Source organism: Hirundo rustica, chromosome 11 (genome assembly GCF_015227805.2).
Source record: "Hirundo rustica isolate bHirRus1 chromosome 11, bHirRus1.pri.v3, whole genome shotgun sequence".
Taxonomy (NCBI): Eukaryota; Metazoa; Chordata; class Aves; order Passeriformes; family Hirundinidae; genus Hirundo; species Hirundo rustica.
Window position 1 is genome coordinate 3200459 of NC_053460.1, and position 19106 is coordinate 3219564.

At 50.8% G+C, this 19106-nt stretch overlaps 1 protein-coding gene across 1 annotated transcript; it reads right to left on the reverse strand.

The window, feature by feature from the left end:
* Positions 1 to 45: 45 nt before the first annotated feature.
* KLHL36 (kelch like family member 36) lies at positions 46 to 19020 on the reverse strand. Its single transcript, XM_040075287.2, has 5 exons — positions 18826 to 19020; positions 14023 to 14104; positions 9346 to 10419; positions 8314 to 8471; positions 46 to 2057 (listed from the first exon to the last, which is right to left on the reverse strand). The coding sequence occupies exons 2-5, from the start codon at positions 14080 to 14082 to the stop codon at positions 1502 to 1504; spliced, it is 1848 nt and encodes a 615-aa protein (XP_039931221.1). The 5' UTR covers positions 14083 to 14104; positions 18826 to 19020; the 3' UTR covers positions 46 to 1501.
* Positions 19021 to 19106: the final 86 nt, after the last annotated feature.

Consider the following 19106-nt stretch of genomic DNA (forward strand, 5'->3'; position numbering starts at 1 on the left):
TCAAAAAGGAAAACCTCAGTGAAATCAATACACAAGACATAAAACTGTGATGAATAGAATATTCTAAACTGGATTTATTGTTCCCAGACATTAATGTAATACATAAACACATTAAAAGAGAGGATATAGTAACAAGCAACCCAATAACAGAAAAAAACCCAAGTCTTTGAAATTTTTGTTCCATACTTACACATGAAAATGTCCCCAAAAAGTTAAGTAGTTGTCAGTCAACACAGCAAGGATTTCAGATAATAAAAAAATAATGCCAAAAACTTGTCCATGAGTAACCAAAATGTTTCATTTTTATTCTTTTTGGTTTTGTTTTAAATTCAATTTTAGGCTAAAAAAGAAAAACCATTACCTCATGCAGTATATAAAGGCTTTAAAATAAATCCATTAATGCAAATGAAAGACTGACTCCTGAGGCTTTTTTTTTTAAATTTAAAAAAAACAAAACAAAACAAAAAAACCTCAAACAGTTTCAGAAAATTAATTCCAACTAGTTTTCTCAGCATTGAAGAATCAACCTATAAGCTCCTTGCACTCCAGAAATTTATTGTTACCTCTTTCAATACACGTGTGCTTGTAGTAGGTCTTAGATTTACCAGAGTTTCAAATGAAATTAAGTGCAAAAAAGTTTTCTTAGTGTTTTCCAATTATTGAGGCAAATATTGGGGCAGGGGGGGAAGAACAAAAGAATGAGGGGTAGCAGGATATCACCTGCACATACGCCAGATGGAAGAACATGCAAATCTGAAATACATGGAAAGGGAGATGGGAGAGGAACACTGAGGGAAAAAAATAACAGCAGTGATCCACAGCTGAACTTTAAACCAAAGCTCTTGAAGTCCACTCAGCAGATCAGCGGTCACTGAAATAAAGCGTTTATGAGCGTGGCTGGCGAGCTGGGCTCAGGGGAAGCTGGAATTGTGACAATAGTCCCAGCTCCAGCTGACTGCCCGGCAATGCTGGGAATGCCAGTGCCGCTCCAACAGCTGCACCACGTCCTGGCCAAGCCGCACACAGACCAAAGATCATCAAACGAGGAGCTCCTGACGCCAACAACGGGGTCACGAGCACAGAGCAGCAGCTTCTACAGTCAACAACGGAATATGTGGCAAACGAGAGACTGGGTTAGCAAAATGTGGTATAAAAAAGTATAAAAGTTGTTTTTAAAAACTTCCTTAAAACGTCGGTATAACATGATGTGTGTGGAAATGCCATGAACCACCAAAGGAAAAGCCTAAGCCTTAACATTCAGGAGAGCAGCAGAACCTCTCTGGCCACATCACCCTTTCTATAGCAAGAGGGGGAGTTTTTGGTTTCTTTTGTTGTTTTTACCTTAAACGTGAGTTTAATCCAAACCCCACACATTTTCTGAGGCTTCAGAAGATGCCCTCCCCACCCTGCGTAAAAAGAAGAAGAATAAAGGTTAGATAGAAATGTCTAAATACAAGGTCCCTTCGGAGTCCACCATCCAAAGGTGGCTATCCAGGAGTGGTCATCTTCCTCGATCTTGATGTTTTTTTGTTTTTATCTTTTTCTTTTTGTCCTCTGTTTTGGGTTTCAGGGCGCAGACGCACGCGGACACCCCGGCAATCGCTTTGGGCAAGTCCGTCCCTTTGCACCACTTATTTTTCTCCTTGTCATAGACCTGGACTGTTTTGGAGAAGACAGCTTCCTCCCAGCTGTAGCCTCCGAGGATGTAGATCTTGCCTTCCCAAACTGCCACCCCCGACTCGCTGTTGGCTTGCAGCAGAGGGGCCACTCTGGTCCACTGGTTGCACTGGGGGCTGTAGGACTCCACGCTGAGGATGTCGAACCGAGCCATGGTCTCGATGTTGTCGTCGCTGCCGCCGATGGAGTAGATGTTGTCCTGCAAGGTGCACATGCTGTGCCAGCCCCTGGCAGTGATCATGGGCCTCTTCTCCTCCCACACGTCCGTGCGGTAATCGTAGCACAGCAGGTTCTTTCTGTAGGGGCCGATCTGGTAATCGTGGCCCCCCGAAATGTACACGAATTCCTTGTAGACCGTGCCAGCGTGGCCGTAGGTAAACCTGGGGCAGGCAAACAGGAACAGTCCTGATGGATTTTATCGAGACACACAAGCATGCAGCAGGGACTGTGCTAAAGAAGCAAATAAACAGTAACTAAAGGCAGAAGAATCCCTGGTCTGGCGGTTACCCGGTAACTCCTCTCATTCCCAGGGCTTCACCCTGCACTGCAGAGTGCGCAGCCTGACAACCACTTTTACATCACCCTTTCCATAGCTGGTCGCTACAGCGCACCAAGGCATGACAATCACTTTTTAATGCATCCTCTAGAGTGTGTCACACAACAGAAATAGCCCATCCTGCTCTACTGGCATGACCTTCACTCCCATTTTTCAGCTCTAGTGCTTGGCTCGCATCAGTCTGAGAGGGCCAGAGAGGGAAAAAAATCCACATCTCAGTAAGAGTTTCTGTGACAGAAAGGGGGAATAATCGTGACCCTTCTCAGACTTACCAGGAGGAATAAACCAAGAGAAACCAAGAAGAAAACTGCTGCTGCCTTGCCCTTGCACAGCTTCAGGATCACTGGCCACATTTCTTACCCGCAGGCGCTCTCTGCCCGGTTCATCTGCAGTCCCAACACAGGCAGTGTCCTTTCCATGAGCCATCTGTCTGCTCTACCACCGCTGCCCTACAGGTGGGAACTTCTTTGGTCACCCCAGACAAGGCAGCAGACCCCAGTCCATCACAGACCATGGTGAAGTAAGAGAAAATGAGATGGTGGACGCAACACCATGCATGCTGCATCCACAGGGCAGAGAGAAACCCCCTTTGATCATCTATAATAAAGCCAGCACAAACCTAAATCTCCAGGCTGTTCTTAACTTCACGCTAGGCTATTCCTGACCAAAGCCCTCGGAGCTCTCAGAAGTGGACAGCCAAGGTGATGCAGCAAAAGCTGCTTTGAACATATCGTTCCTACACGTCTTTTTCTTTCCGCTTTTGGGGGAGTTGGGGTGTCAACCGATGCAGCACCAGCCACAGCAAATTGGTTCTCACAAGGAGCCCGAACGATTCAATACCCACAGGGCACAGAGCAATGTACTCATCACGCTGCACTCACGAGCCTCTGCCACCATCCTTTGTAGTCAGGCGCTCGAGACAACGCAACCTCCACGGCAGACAAACCTCTGCTAGCATTGCCTTAGCGTTTGAGCCGTGCCTGAACATGCTGGAGCTCCGTGTGGAGAGAACCTTGAGCTGTTTTTATTTCGCAGGCTAATGGTTTCTCTGAGCCACGCAAACGCTATCGGAACATCTCCCACACGCCTGAGTGCCAGCACTTCTGTGCCAAGGGAAAAAGATGGACTGGAAAAGAAACCCCACATTTACCCTGAAAGCACAGCGCTTCTGAGACGAGGTAAAAGGTGGTTATTATTCTGGATGCCTACTGAAACCTCTGATCCCTGTCTGAATTAGGTATTTTAATAGGTTCCTACTACCAGAAGCAGAAAAATCCCTGACACGCTTGGGCTGCTAATGATGAGTGACCAGGACAGTCTGTTCAACTATGGGGGCTGGAGAACCAGCCCTGGAGATCTTGCAGAGGTGACTTCACAGCTGTTCTGCCTCTTGGCCTCTCAGGGAAAAGACAGGAAGAAAAAAGGAGAGAACTTTGGTACAGTTATGGACTTCATCCAAAAAGGCAACTCAGAATTTCCACTGTTCTCAGTGTGCCTCATGATGGAAGCAGTCAATTCATGCTCAGCGCTTCTAGTTGACACGAAGTACGTTGAACCCCCGGCTTTCACCCCTGGCAGAAATACCACGGGAGGTGAACTGCCCAGAGATGCTGCTACACCTTGTCCGAGGTCTCTTCCAGACAAGGACCAAGACTGTCCATCCCCAGTGGTTCCTGGACTGCTTGTCAGAGCCTGTGTTTCCCTACACACACAGGAAAGGGTTTAAAAATGCTCAGTCTGGGGATGGGATGGACTGCTTGAGTTCAGCTCATTTCAAACTGCAGCAGACTTGAAACCCACGTGAAACCAAGCTGCCTGGAGGCTGTGCTGTACCAGGGAGTTCTGAGGAGCCAGGAGGAGGACGGTGCAAAGACATCGATCCACCCCAGACTGCTGATGGCAATCACACTGCATTCACCATTCAGGGAAAGAAAAATGACCCTAAGTTAATAAAAACTTGCATGGCCTTTGGAGAAGTAGGTTAAATATTCTCCTGCTCTGGAGTTCTGTGCGGGTAAGGAGGCAATAGCCACTGTCTCTCAAGCACAGGCACGCAGCCCAGCACAGGCAGCTGCAGAAAAAGCACTGCTCTGGTTCTTTTGCCTCAGTCAATGGCTGTGCCCAGGGAACAGCAACAGCTGTGAGAGTGGTTTGACAGAAACAATCAGATCTGAAGCACCAAGTCGACCATCAATTTGTTACTGCCCAGTATAGGACAACTGCCCACTGAAATGCACCAGAGGTGTTTGACTTTGCCTCACTTCTGAAAGCTCATCCGAAACGGCATCACTTTCTTGGGAACTGCATTAAATAGATGCTAAATTGAAACCAATCAATACAAATCCTTTCTACAAGCCCTGTGATTGAGAGAGGGGCATTTCTAAACGGGCAACAGAACAGGCACATCAATAGAGTGGGTCCAGACATCCTCCAACAGAGAGCATTGAGAGTTTTGGCAGTGTTATCTGCAAGAGTGGCCAGAAAAAAGCAGAGGCATTAAGAGAAAGGAGATTTCATTTTAACATCTGCTGGAGCCTGGTGCTGATCTTGAATGCCTTAACCCAAATACAGTGCTGAAAGAATAGTTCTTGACCCAATAACACCATTCAAATGCTAGAAAACCTACCACTTACTGTCCAAGACAGAAGAACACATAACTCAATAAAGCTTTGGGAATCCCCTACTCCAAGCAAAGTCCAGGTGAGTTGTGGTTGCTCTCAATCTCACTGTCCACCTGTTGTAGCCCTGCGAGCTCGTTCATGACCCAACCGGCAGAGCAGATACCATCACTCCCCAACCTGTTCCAACACAGCTCCTCACACAACGGCTTTCAGTTGTTCTGCCAAACTTTAACCTAGGGCCACTCAATTAACTTCCCTGCTGTCTGCAGCAGACCTTTTCATGGTCTGTTCAGGATGAGAACACACTGCCCCACCTGCTGCTCTGCCAAGCTCATCAGCCACCGCTGCTCCCTGCCGGGCTAGAAACTATGACAGAAACTGCTCCCAGTTTCTGGGAAATGGGGCAAAAAACACAGGACCTCTCTGAAGAAAGGGAAAGGTATCCCACAACCAAGGACCCTAATGAGCGTCAGGCAAAGTGAATTCCCTTGTAGCAGGCTTGGACCAGGGCCACCCTTTAGACAGCTTGGCTGAAGTTTTCCCTGCGAAGCATCTGCCCCGAGAGGCTGTTTGCTTCTGCAGCAAGACAGCCTTAGTTCAGTAAAAACAGCTCAGCTCCTTCCAAGAGAGTGCTTAGGGAAAACAACGTGTTGTTTTGACCATATAGGGTGGGAAGCAGACAGGGGTAAGAGGAGATAAAGGAGAGCTCTTGTTTAGAGGAGCATGGACACGGGATTTAGCGCTGGCATGTGTGCTCAAGGACACAACCACTGCCTTTCCCCCGCAAATCTCCACACACGTGGCAAGCTCTAACCCTTGGGAATCAACAAAGCAAACCCATTTTCGGGATGTTCAGCACAGAAGCTTTAACAAACAACCTCTGAGAGTCCCACCCCACAGAGCTCGAGTGGATGTGCCCACACCCCAGAATGACCTCAGCATGAGCCTGTCACTCCAGGGAACAGGATTCCAGGCAGCTGCTGCCTTGGGGCAGTCAGGAATGGCACCAAAAAAGCCTGCTTCTGGTGGTGATGCTCCCAAGAGGACCAGAACACCTGCACATGTTCTCTTCAGAGGGAAGAAGACAGAAAAGCACAGGAAAAGAGGCGGTTTTCTTGGGATACATTCCCTGATCAGGCAGTCGGGAAGCAGAGGACTGGAGCTTCTGGTTTCCTCTCCATAAAAAGTCTTGCTGCTAGAATAGGGCTGGGGGAGATGTTATTTGAGGGAAACAGGAACTTAAATCTGTTTGAGGAACAAAACCATGTGGTGAGGTGGAAAACAGAGCTCAGCTGAGGAGTGCGTTGAAGGGAAGACTGGAGCAGGGAGCAGGAACTGTAGCTAGAATGCTTTCAGTCTTGAATGCATCACAGAATCCTCCCTCATCCTTCCTCCACTGCCAGTTAATCACAGACTCACAGGGATGGGGCAGCCACAGCTTCTCTGGGCAACCTGTACCATCTCAGAGCAAAGAATTTTTCCCTAATATCTGATCTAACCCTGCCCTCTGCCCGTGGGAAGCCATTCCCCCTTGCCCCTCTCTCCATCTTTCCTGCGGGCTCCCTTCAGGCACTGGAGTGCCACAGTTAGGTCACCCTGAAGCTTCTCGTTTTCCAGATTGAACAATCCCAATCCTCTCAGCCTTTCCTCTTAGGTGTTCCAACCCTCTGATCATCCTGGTGCCTCCTCTGGACTTGCTCCAACAGCTCCACCTGAAGAACCTCAAGGAAGGGCTGCCCAGACCCTTTTCAGCAGCCCCAAATCTGCCAGAGCCACTGCTGACCCAGATCAAACTGTGGACATGTGTCAGAAAGGTTCCTGTTGCTTACCTCTGAGTCTGGCCTTTTGCAACCTGCATAAAGTTCTTTTTTTGCCTTATTCCTTCTGTGCAGAAACACGCTAACAATTCACTGTCCAGCACCAAGTGGGAAAAAAAGCGCTGAAAAGACAAAAATTCCAAAGGTGCCAAGAGTCCACTAAATCTAGCTAAAGACACTTAAATGTGCAAAACAGCAGCTGCAAGGAAAAGTGGGAAGCTGTCTAGTTCACAGAGCAACAGGAGAAGAGGATAGAGAATAATTTATTTGGCTGCAGGAATAAGTCACCCGATTCCCTGCAATGTAAGAGGGGTCTGTCCCCTAAGGGGGGACTTTTGCCTTGTCCAAGCAGGCCAGCCAGGCAATCTAATAAAAAATTAACACCCACAAGTCAAAGTTCACTTTAAATGCTGCAGCTGCAGAATTTCCTGAAGCTGGCACACAGGTAGCAGTTGGAATGTGCAAACAAACTGCTCCTTTTGAGAGGGTCTGGGTGGATTAAGCCAACTGTGGGAACTTCCCCAGGATCATTTATGAGTAAAAATATCCATACAGGATACACCTCACAGGGAACCCCAGTGAACAGAAGGATTTCAGACCCTAAAGATACTCTCCTACACCGCGTCCCAGGAAGGGCTGTGGTGTTTGGCCCCAGCTGCTGGATCTGCTTGTGTGAGCAGAACTAAAGCAGCATCCTGCTTGTGAAGAGCACTCCAGCCCAGCTGTTAGCCTGGATCAGCCTTGCATTGCAGCACCTGCCCAAAATAAAATTGGGCAACAGGCTTCTGTGCCTGCACTGGCTGCCTCTGGCTCTGCAGCTCTGCAGCTCAGGGACCAGGGAAAAACCCTGGGCTCTCAAACCAAGCCGCAGGAACCTGCTCTGTGATGCCATCAGGAAAGCCAGCGCTGCTGCTGAGGTTTCAGACATCCTGGAAACACCATCCATACAGCCCACGTCCCTGTGATGCCCACACAGGAAAACATCACTAAATCTGAGTCACTGTCAGCGAATGAAATGCTGCCCTGCTGTCCTCCCAAAGTCACTGCTCTGACGTTGATTCGAGACACAGCCATGTCCTGTCTGCTACCACAAGAGCTGCACGGCTTGAACCTCTCAAAAGCAGAACAGATGAGTTCTAACTCAGACAGAGAGAGAGAGAGCTCACATTTGCCAGGGTTCTGGATTTCCAACACAGGTGAATGCGTTTAGCTGTGACAGCCAACCTGAGCAGCCAAGCACAGACAAACACCCCACATGGGAAACCATCATCACCATCAGAAGGTGACAAAGTAAGGCCAAAGAAATGACAAACCCCTTTGACCGAGATGTGGAAAGTGCTTCTGAAAATACTCAACTCCAAGTGGCCTCAGGAAAAGCTTTGTAAGAGCTGTAGAGTGAAATGATCAGAGCTCTCCATCCATCCTCCAGACGCACCTTGGGATGAAAATGAAAACCTTGCTGACACGAGGCACGCTGCCTGCTCAGATCCCAGCTGCTGCTGTGGTTTGATACGGCTGATGCCACAGTGGTTTTACAGCCCCTTCCCTCCCTTCCAGGGTTCCCACTCATCAGCTAAAGTCACACCAGCTCCCTTTACTACCACTCTTCCATCACAGGGGAGCTTCCAAGCGGCTCAGTTACCTGGGCAGTCCTGCTACGTAGGTCCAGGAGTCCTTCTGAGGGCTGTAGGTCTCAACTGAAGACAGGGCTCCGTTTTCATTCCTGCCACCAACAGCCACCAGCATGTCAGTGATCGCTCCCAGGTAGAAATCTACTCGTCGCTGTCTCATGGAGGCAACCTGGCAAAGGAAATAACCTGCTGGCATCTCCCAGTGTCTGGTAAACAAGGGACTGAAGGGCTATCCATGTCTGAGGATGGGGCAGTCGCTCCTTCCCCTTTATTTGGGAAGGAGAGATTCTGGTTTTGACCATGGTATCCATACAACACTTGTTTTTTCTGCAGTAGCATCCATTTTCAAACAAGGGGAAAACAGGAAATATCTAAGAGACAGGTCACTCTATAAATGTTTGTGTTTATAGGAACTCCTTCCCAAACTCTGCGAGGAGGAGGTATTGGAATCACTGAAAAGCACAAATGAACCATCCAGGATGATCGATTCCATATGAACCAACCATGTGAAACCATAACTCCTCCATATAGGAACCATAACTGGTGCATATAGGAACAAGGAGCACCTGATGTGCTGACCCACACAGATGAAGGGTTTTGTGGGAGCAAGGAGCTTCTTCTAAGGGACATTTAGCACAGAGGCACTTGATTTGTCAGAGACATTTCCTTTTTACATCACACCCATTTTTGATTTATATGCACTACTGCTCGAGGAAGATGAACCAAGCAATCCCCTCTAGGTCCATTCCAGCATTATTCCCAGCAGTAATCTAAAGATTTGCAGGCGGATGCTGATAAGGAATATCTCAGATGAGACGCCCAAATCCCAAATGAAGCTGAGCATCTGCCCCAAACTCTTTTCCTCTTTGTGCAATTTAAGCATTCCCACAAAGGACTCAAGTAGCCGCTCCAACTTAACTTTTCATTCGGAAGTGCTGCCCCGTCGACCATTCTAACAAACCCTGTCCTTCCAACCACAAAAGGCCAAAACACTCTAAACGCAAAGGACTTTGAACAGAGAAATAATACAGCTCGAGTCTCACCTTTATCCACTGGTTACAGCGGGGATCATACCTATATAGGAGATTTGACGCCGCATCCCCTCCATTGTCCCGGGAGAAGCTGCCCCCGGCTATGAAGATGAAGCCTCCCAAGACCGCCACGCAATGGTGACTCCGCCGGGCCGGCAGGGGCGTTTCCGCCACCCACTGTCCCTTCCTGGTGTCCAGGAAGCAGGTGTCATCGCAGAGCTCCAGGCAGCGCTCCGACACCTCCCCGCCCACGAAGAGCAGGCGCTCCTCGCGGGTGCGCAGCGCCGTGCGCTTGGTCTGCAGCACGGGCTGCGCCGTCACGCTGTTGTGGTAGTTCACCGCCTCCTCGATGAAGCCCTCGCAGTTGGCTTCCTTGGGCAGCAGCGAGCACACGGCAGGCTTCACTCGGTGCAGGAGGTCGCTCTTGGGGATCAAGGGGAAGTGGATGTTGTCCAGCACCTGGTAAGCCTCGTTCTCCCGCTCCGGGTACTGCGTGAGCCACTGCAGGGCGGCCTGCAGCAGGTCGTGCTCGCACTCCTGCTGCACGTCGCTGCTGTCCAGGTACTGGCACAGCTTCTGCAGGGAGACGTTCTGCAGGAAGTCCGGGGTGAAGGAGAGCGTGCCGAAGTTCTGCAGGATGAAGGAATCGATGTAGGAGTCGAGGCGCTTCAGGTTGTAGATGGAGGCCAGCTCCTGCAGGTACAGGTAATTCTCCTCGCTGACTTCGTTCTCCAGGTACTCGCAGCAGAAGTCAACCACCTTCCAGATCTGCAGCAGGTGAGCCGTCTCCAGCACGTAGTCGATGTTCCCTCCGTCCAGAGACAGCTCGCTGCCATACAGGAAATCCACCACGGCCTTGAGGCCGATGTAGGAGGCTCCGAAAAGCTCCACCTCCTTCTGGTGGGCCTCCCTCATGCCGATGGTGAACATGGAGTTGAAGTAGTCACTGCACACGGCCAGGAGGTTGCGGTGGGCCGGGACCCTCTGCTCGTCCACCACCAGCACGATGTCACAGAAGAGGCCCCGGTGCCTCTGCTCGTTCAGGCTCTGCAGAACCAGACTGGAGTGGTCATCCCACCTGTACACCTGGAGAACACAAACAGCGTCAGGCAGGTGCCACCTCCACCAGGACCACTTCCAGAGTGGGATGCGTTTTCCCACTAAGTGCAGCCATACCTAAGTCAGAGACGGCTTTTTAGCGTTGCGCGTTCGCATTTATAACAAATTCTGACATGAAGTAGCTGGCAAGTGACACAGCACGAGCCTGAGCTCCTCACCTTCGCTTTGAGAGGCCTATGGAAACTTTGACTGCTTCCTACTCCCCTTATTTTATAATTTACTCCTCTTTCCCCCACAGTGCTGCATTGAAACCTCCTCCCTGATGAGTTACACAGGCACAATTTTCTGAAACTCTTCCACTCATTGTCTCGGAGACATCTTGCTGACATTTCCTTTCTTCCTTGTCCCCCAGATGACTCCTTACAGAGTTCTCCCAGATAAGCTACTCCCAGAGCGTTTGGAGTGGGAGGCACACACGCAGCGGTACTCTGAATTTTCATTCAGCCCATGTATTGTTTGGGTTACTGCTTGCTTGACAGCTACCCCCTCTTAAATCTTTCCAGAACTCTGCATTTCTAAGCCTGTTAGGGTAAAATCCCTCTCTTTCTTCCCACATTATTCCAGGCACACACACTGCACTCAGAAGTAATAGCTGTTTATTTATGTGCAAAGCCACACATGTGGAGAACTGATTCCCACAAGGCTTCTCCTCGCTTCCAGAAGCTGAGGTGGGTTTTGTTTAAATGAATAGGAGCAGATATTTCTCTTTTAAAGAGAAGGGGAAAATGCCCTCAGGACACATCCATTAAGTGCCCTCCTGGGATCCCTCACATTCCATCCACCAGCTCAGGATGTGTCACTGAGCTTTTGACCAGCGCTCGCCTCTTTTCTCACAGACTCACGTCCCCAACCTCAGGATGAACCAAGATGGAAACATTTTGTTAGCCCTCAAATGTCCTGCAGAACATGAACTGACCACTCCAGAACGTCAAGTGAAGTTTTAGGACCACCCTGGGGAGGAATTAAATGTGCGATGGCACAGTCAGGTACCTTGCAGTGTCTCTTAATAAAAGCAAATGCAAATACCAAATACTTTAATTACCAAATCCAAACCAGGCAGAGCCTGTGAGGACTTGTAAGAGGAGCGAGAAGGGGTGGAATGGAAGCAGATCCCTGTATCCTACCCAAGGCAGCTCTGCACACTCCTCCCTGTCTGAGTCTTGCCCTGTCCCAAACCCCCAGGCTGCATCCCCAGAGGTGACACCTGAAAAGGTCACACAGGTGACCTGAGGTCTCTTCAAGCCTCCCGGACACTCCCCCTTCCCTTCACCACCTGGCTGTGGTTTCTCCTAGAAATCCTGATTACCTGTGGCTCTCCTGGCTGCCCAGGCAGAGAGCACCTGGCCACAGCAGTCTGGAAAAGCCATTTCTGGGCTGGTTAAACCACGGTGGGACACACTCTTCCCACCTGGGTGGAGAGGGTTTGATTCTTAGAGCCAAGAGGGCTTTTTGAGACCCAAATTAACAACCAAATGTGCTGCTCTCAGTGTGACATCCCAGCAGATTCTCTTTATTTCCTTATGCTCTGTTCTAAACAATGGAGCCTAAGCTGCCAAAAATCCTGCTGTTGGAATGGCTCTGAACGTTCAAGTGTGCAGAGTTAAACCAGTCTAAAGGAAGAGGCTTCAATAATTAAAATGTTTCTGGATCAAAACTCTTTGTCTTATACTCATCACACCTCTGCACTTAAAAAGGGATCTATGGCATAGACAACAAAGTGGCTTCCACTGAGGAATAAAAACTGCCAGAGATCTGTAGCATAAAAAAAAAAAAAAAAAAATTGAAAAAATGGGGTTTAAGGACTGTAAAGCTTTTTATCTGCTTTTTCCTGAGGTTGGGAAAAGCTGATATTGTACAGAAGCCTAAGCAGAAACCAGGGGGCGGAAGGGAGGGGGAGAAGAATAAATATGGCAAAGGATAAACCACACGTTTGTGGCAGCTATAACCAGGGGTAGTTGATGGTGGCAGATGAACAAGAAATTACAACTTGCAGCACCCTCTCCCGAATCTAACTCACGGGGGAGAGGATTGAACCAAATCCTTGGACTGAACCAACCCCATCCTCCCTCTCATATCCCTGGGAACTGGCTGATCATTTCTCTCTAATATTCCCTAATGCCACCATCACGCATAACAAGATTACAGCGGAATACAAGATTTGCCAGAGATCCCTCTCTGCTGAGCTGGATGTTGAGTCAGCAGCGTAATCCTGCCCTCAGATATGCCTGGCAACTCGCACTCCTGAAATCCTTGTTGCCATGTGGAGCTGCTGCTGCTCCAGGAATCAGGCACCAGCCCATTCCACGCTGCACTGGAGGCACTTGGAAAACAGCAACGCGTTTCAGCCACTCGGCGAGTTCATTCCTTCAGGGAGCAGGATACAGGAGCTGAGAGCTGCACATTTCAGAAGCCAGGCTCATTTCATACTGAACTTGAACATCTTCCTCAAGCTATTTATATTCTGTAGAACAGCCTTAGCGTTATCCAGTAACTCCAAGTGTAACAGACAGTGCCAGCTGCCGTCTAAGCAAGCAAATAAAACAATGCTGTCAAGTTAATTAATTTTAATGTGATGAATTATCATTACCTTCAGACTAAACCATTTAAGTGGCAGACAGGATCAGCACTGAGGGAAAGATTATATTGGTAGGGATGCATTTAAAAATTAGTCCTATTTATCTTTCATCAATTGCGTTAGAGCAGAATTTCAGCTTCTCTTGGATTCAAAGATCTAATTTCTCTCAGACTGTTAATGCAGCACTGCTGCTCATCAACGGTGCAAAGGAAAATGAGATCTGGCTTGTTCAGCTTTGGTAAGACAGATGAAAGCACTGAAAAGTTTCTCTTTTCCAGCTTTTTTTTCCAGTATAACGAGGTACCTGTTCTGCAGTTCCTGTAACCACAGCACAAAAGCAGCTTGCACTGGCATGAAACAAAGTGAACACAATAATTACAGCTGTTATTAACATCTCATAAATCATCTCGACGACCTGCATAAAGAGCTGCCTGAGATGGACTTCCGTGAATTCACAAATAAAAACAATGTATTTGTGCAGAGATTCGATACAAAGAAAATGAACCCCGCAAGCCTAAGAGAGCAACCCAGGTTCTGTGAGCTCACCGGGCTAACCACAGTCTGCAGGATCCAGACTCCCATACTGTACGAAACCAAGACTGAGCCTAAAGAGTAATCCCAGCTTTGCTTTTGTAACGAGCTTGGATTTTACAAGATGGACCAGCATAAAAAACAAACACATCACATTTCATAACTGAATTCTTAGTGTAGAGAAACTACTGCACTGCAATGATGTGGGTTTCTGAGTTATGAGTCATGGTGAGCAGATGCCCATTTGCTGCTGCTTTTCCTTTTTTTTCCCCTTAATCGCTAGGCAGGAACTTCTACCAAAAATACTTTGAGCAGGTAAACGACCATTTCCACCCCTCTTTTTGAAAGCTCGGAATAGTCACATTCCCCCAAATCAGTCCGCCCAAAGCAGACCCTCTCCCCGCACCACCCCCGTTGTTTTCGTAGCGGGATGATTTTTGGTAGGCGACACAAACCGTACGAACCTTCGAGGATTCACTTATCTTGTGCGGGCGGCAGATCCTGCTCTGCCGGGTTCCCTCCATGACCGCCCGATCCGCAGCACTTCTGCAACAAAGGCACAGGAAGATGTTGAGCAGCTCGCCAGCCCCTCCTGAGCGCTCACACGCACCTCGTGCCGCACGGGGACCGCAATTCCCACACCGGCACCTTGGAAATGGCCGGGTTAAAAATACATATATATATTTATTTTTTTTTTTTTCACTCCTCGGTGCTGTTCCCCGGTGTTGTCAAAGTCCGGTCGTGTCAACAAGTTGGGCACAGCCCAGCTGAGCGCCGGGACTCAGCGCTGGTTACCGGGGGAGCGCCGGGCGCTGCCCGGGGCCGGCCGGAGCCCCCCGGCCGCGGTCACCGACCGGCCCCGGCCCCGCTCCGGCCGCTACATCGGCCGCGGGGGAAAAAAAAAAAAAATAAAAAAAAAAATAAATCCGGGCGGAAAACAGCGGGGAAAACAAAGCGGTAACAAATTCCTGGAGGCTGCAGCTGCCCCTCGGCCCGCGCCCGGGGCAGGAAATGCCGGAGGGGCGGGACGCGAGCGGGGCGGGACCGGAGCGGGGCCGGGAGCGGCGGGGGAGGCACCGGGGGGAGGCACCGGGGCGGGGCGGGGCGGGGCGGGGATCCCCCCGGGAGGGAACCAGCACCGGGCCGGGGATGATCGGACAGGTCCCGGGAGATCGGGGCTGCTCCCTGCCCCGGGATGCACCGACACATCCCGGGAGATCGGGGCTGTTCCCTGCCCCGGGATGCACCGACACGTCCCGGGAGATCGGAGCTGCTCCCTGCCCCGGGATGCGAGGACAGGACCCCTCCGGGCTGCTCCTGCCGGGTCGGGGATGATGCTGGCAGGGCCTGAGGCAGATGTGGGTACCCGTGCCAGGGGCATTGGCTGCAGGGAACGCGTGTTTGGTTCGGACAGCGGTGATTAACTGTGCAGTGGGTGCGGGAGATGCAGCCAGAAACCCCATCGCCATCTCCTCTTGCTTACCTGGCATGACGCTACCTGACCTCAGGAATTCACCTCCCCAGTGGGGCTTTCCCTGCTTCTGTGGGACTTTCCTTAATTCAATACAGCCCAGGAGGCTTAAAATTACAAACCGGGACAGCAGCAGGCTGAAGGTTCCCGGCCTCCGGGGAATCAGAAGCAAAGACACTGCACAGAGCCACCGGGTCCAGTTCCAGCGCAGTGGTCCCCCCACAACTCCCAGGGGAAAAGCCCTTTGCTGAGCCAGCACTCCTGGGTATCCTCCAGAGGTTATCGCAGGGACAGCAGAAGGCTGGCTGTGTGTCCAGGCTCCGTCTGCTCTCACCAAGGACAGCCCAGCTCGGACACATGTGGTGACAGAGGATGATGTGCACAGTGTGTGACACCAGGGGAGTGTGCCACGCCTGCCTGCTGCCAGCACCTCCACCTGCCCCGGCCTCTGCTGCCCCCACTGCAGGCCATGGCTCCAGTGCTGGGGCAGCAGCATCCAGCCAGCTCCTCGGACAGCCCAGGAAACCAGCGGGGATGATGGGCTTGTACTCATCTGTTGATTATGGAGCCTGGAGATGGAAAGGGGTTTTCCCAGCTTTGGTCTCTCCTGCAGCCCTTGTGGCCATGAGGACCTGGGTAAAGACTGAGTGAAATCCCACTTTGCTGCCAGCCCCAATGCTAACTGTGACCTGAAAGCTACAACCCCAATGCTAACTGTGACCCGAAAACTACAACCCCAGTTATTAACAGTGATCTGTAAATTGACAACCACTCCAATGCTGTGACCTGAAAACTGACAACCCCAATGCTAACTGTGACCCAAAAAGTGACAACCCCAATGCTAACTGTGACCCGAAAACTACAACCCCAATTGTTAACTGTGATCTGTAAATTGACAACCAACTCCAATGCTGTGACCTGAAAACTGACAACCCCAATGCTAACTGTGACCTGAAAACTGACAATCCCAACGCTGTCATCAGTAATTGACAACCCCAATACTGTGGTTTGTAAATTGACAACCCCAATGCTAACTGTGACCTGAAAATTACAACCCCAATGTTAACTGTGATCTGTAAATTGACAACCAACTCCAATGCTGTGACCCAAAAACTGACAACCCCAATGCTAACTGTGACCTGAAAATTACAACCCCAATGTTAACTGTGATCTGAAAATTGACAGCCCCAATGCTGTGACCTGGAAACTGACAACCCCAATGCCAACTGTGATTTGTAAATTGACAACCCCAATGTTAACTGTGATTTGAAAATTGACAACCCCAATGCTAACTGTGACCTGAAAATTCAGGGCAGCCTCTTCCTGAAGGAGAGCATTGTTCTCTCCATTCCCTTCTCTGCTTCTGCACAGAAAAGACAGGGATGGAGAAGCAGGATTGGGGACAGGCAGCATATTGAAAGATTGGAGAAGAAGCAAAAAGTGGGGGAGAGGGCAAAGGGACACAGGGATGAGGCACTTGCAGGGAAGCATTTTAAGCTAAAGATAATGCTCCTGGGGGCACATGGCTGTGCAGAGCCACCCTCTGTCAGCTCAGCTCCCTCCAAACATTCTGAAACCCTTCCTGAACCTCATGGTACAGTCTGGAGGTCAGTCCAGACTCCCAGGACTCCATGCCTGCTGGAGATGTTTCTTTGAGGAGGTCCATAAGTCCTCACTTTCTCTTGTGCTTCCACTCCAAGGACTCCTGTGACATGGACAAGTATTTCTGCCAGTCCAGTGACATCTTCCTGACAGGATGAAAAGCCCCGTGCTCTGGACGTCTAAGAATTGCCATGTGAAAAGCAAATCAGAGCTCACCAAAGTCAAAAAGTAGGTAATTTCCTTACTTCAGTTACAGCCTGATGAAGCTGAGCATAATACTTATCCCTCCATGCATTAAAAGAAAAAAAAAAAAAAAAAAAAAAAAAAAAAAAAAAAAAAAAAAAAAAAAAAAACAACCATGAAAAAGTGAGAAAGACAAGCAAGAGAAGCAAAGAGAAGAGGTTTGGTCCCACAAGGAAGATGTGCACTTCTGATGTTTGGATCTGGCACTGAAAAGTGTGAAGCATGAAGTCCCCAATTAAGAGAATTAATGCTCCAGCCACTGGGACACACAGAGCTGCACAAGGATGAGGTTCTCTCCTCTTAGGAGGATGACATTGGAGTCACCCACCTCTGCCCCAGGAAACATCAGGAGCTGAGGATCAGGGATCAAGGACAAGGACAAGGACAAGCAGCAGGGTTACAGGTAAAAACAGCAGCAAGTGCCAATGGATGATAAATGCAGACTATAAAAAATACATTTATGAGCAGACAGTGGTCAGCATAAAGGGAAAACGAAAATGTTCCTAAAAGCAAAGAAAATCTATATAAACCCAGAAGTGTTAATGTGTGATTATATTATCATCCAGAGCCTGCAGCCTACAGATACCGAGTGTGATTCACCCAGTGTCCTACACTTGTACCGACTTCAGAAATATTTCCCTGTTCCTTATGACCTCATCGGATCGGAGATGCACTGCAGCAATGCCCGTGCGGGGCCGGGAGCTCCGGGAGCCTCACGTCACCCGGGGACGGGGCTGCAGCTGGAAGGAGCTGCGGGCAGGACTGGGGCTTTGTGGCACTAAAGGCTCCCCGGCAGTCAGGGCTCGCTCTGGAGCTCTTGTCCCTCGAGATGTCTGACCACGCTCAGTAACCCTGTGGCACTGCTCAGCCTCCACATGGGCAACACTGATGCGGAACGAGCAATCATCGTCCCCTGCAAACTTTAAAAGAAACAAGATGTGATACTTTTTTTTTTTTTTTAATCAAGGAATTTAGGTTTTTTTATTAAATTGCAAACCCAGCCCCACGGGTATTGAGTAGAAACCCACTAAAATGCCTGAGGACTGGTTTGCAAAGCTCCAGTCCTTGGGCACGACATCGCCTGGCGCTGTTTATTTCCAGCCGGATCCTGCAAAGCAGAGCCCTGTCTCTGTTTCTGCGGGACTGAAGTGCAGCCTTACAGGCAGCCTGTGCCTCCCAGCCCGCATCTCCTCGGGAGAGATGGGAGATGCGGGATCGTTCCTGGGCAGCGCCGGGAGCCCGGCAGGGGGAGATCGCTGCATTGGAACGGGGCGAGCCGCCTGCACACAGGCACGGACACACTGACACGGACAGGCACACGGACACGCACACGGACACACTGACACGGACACACTGACACGGACAGGCACACGGACACGCACACGGACACACTGACACGGACACACACACGGACACACTGACACGGACACACTGACACGGACAGGCACACGGACACACACACGGACACACTGACACGGACACACACACGGACACACACACGAACACACTGACACGGACACACACACGGACACGCACACGGACACACTGACACGGACATACACACGGACACACTGACACGGACAGGCACACGGACAGACACACGGACACACTGACACGGACACACTGACACGGACACACTGACACGGACAGGCACACGGACAGGCACACGGACACACACACGGACACGCACACGGACACACACACGGACACACTGACACGGACACACTGACACGGACGCGCACACGGACACACACACGGACACACTGACACGGACACACACACGGACACACGTGGCCCAGCGGCGGCTGTAGCCCCCCAAAGTCACCCCGCAGCCGCTGTTGGAGGCCGGGCCGCTCTCGGCGCTGGGGCTGCGGCTGATGCTGAGCCCCCGCTGCCCCGCGGCCCCGGCACAGCCCCGAGCCCCCGCCCCCGCCCCGAGCCCCCCGCTCACCTGCTCCGCTCTGCGCTACCTCCCGCGCTCCCGGCCCGGCCCCCGGCCCCGCCGCGCCGCCTCCGGCCGCTCCATCTCCATCCCGGGCGCCGCCTCTGCCTCCTTCCTCCTCCCGGCCCTCAGCGGCCGCCGAAGCATCGGGGGGCCGCCAGCGCGTCGGCGGCCGGCGAAAGCATCCCCGCGGGCGGATCCGAGCCGCGCCGGGCAGGGCCGAGCCCCGCGGCCCCCGCGCCCCCGTCCCCGGCTATTGCATCACCGCGGGCCCCCCGCGCCGGGAGGGG

Coding starts and splice junctions, on each gene's coding strand:
- KLHL36 (XM_040075287.2), bottom strand. CDS start 14,082: ATGGAGGGAACCCGGCAGAGCAGGATCTGCCGCCCGCACAAGATAAGT. Junction 10,420..14,022: donor AGATAAGTGAATCCTCGAAG/GTTCGTACGGTT, acceptor TGTGTTCTCCAG/GTGTACAGGTGGGATGACCA. Junction 8,472..9,345: donor GCTGTAACCAGTGGATAAAG/GTGAGACTCGAG, acceptor TTCCTTTGCCAG/GTTGCCTCCATGAGACAGCG.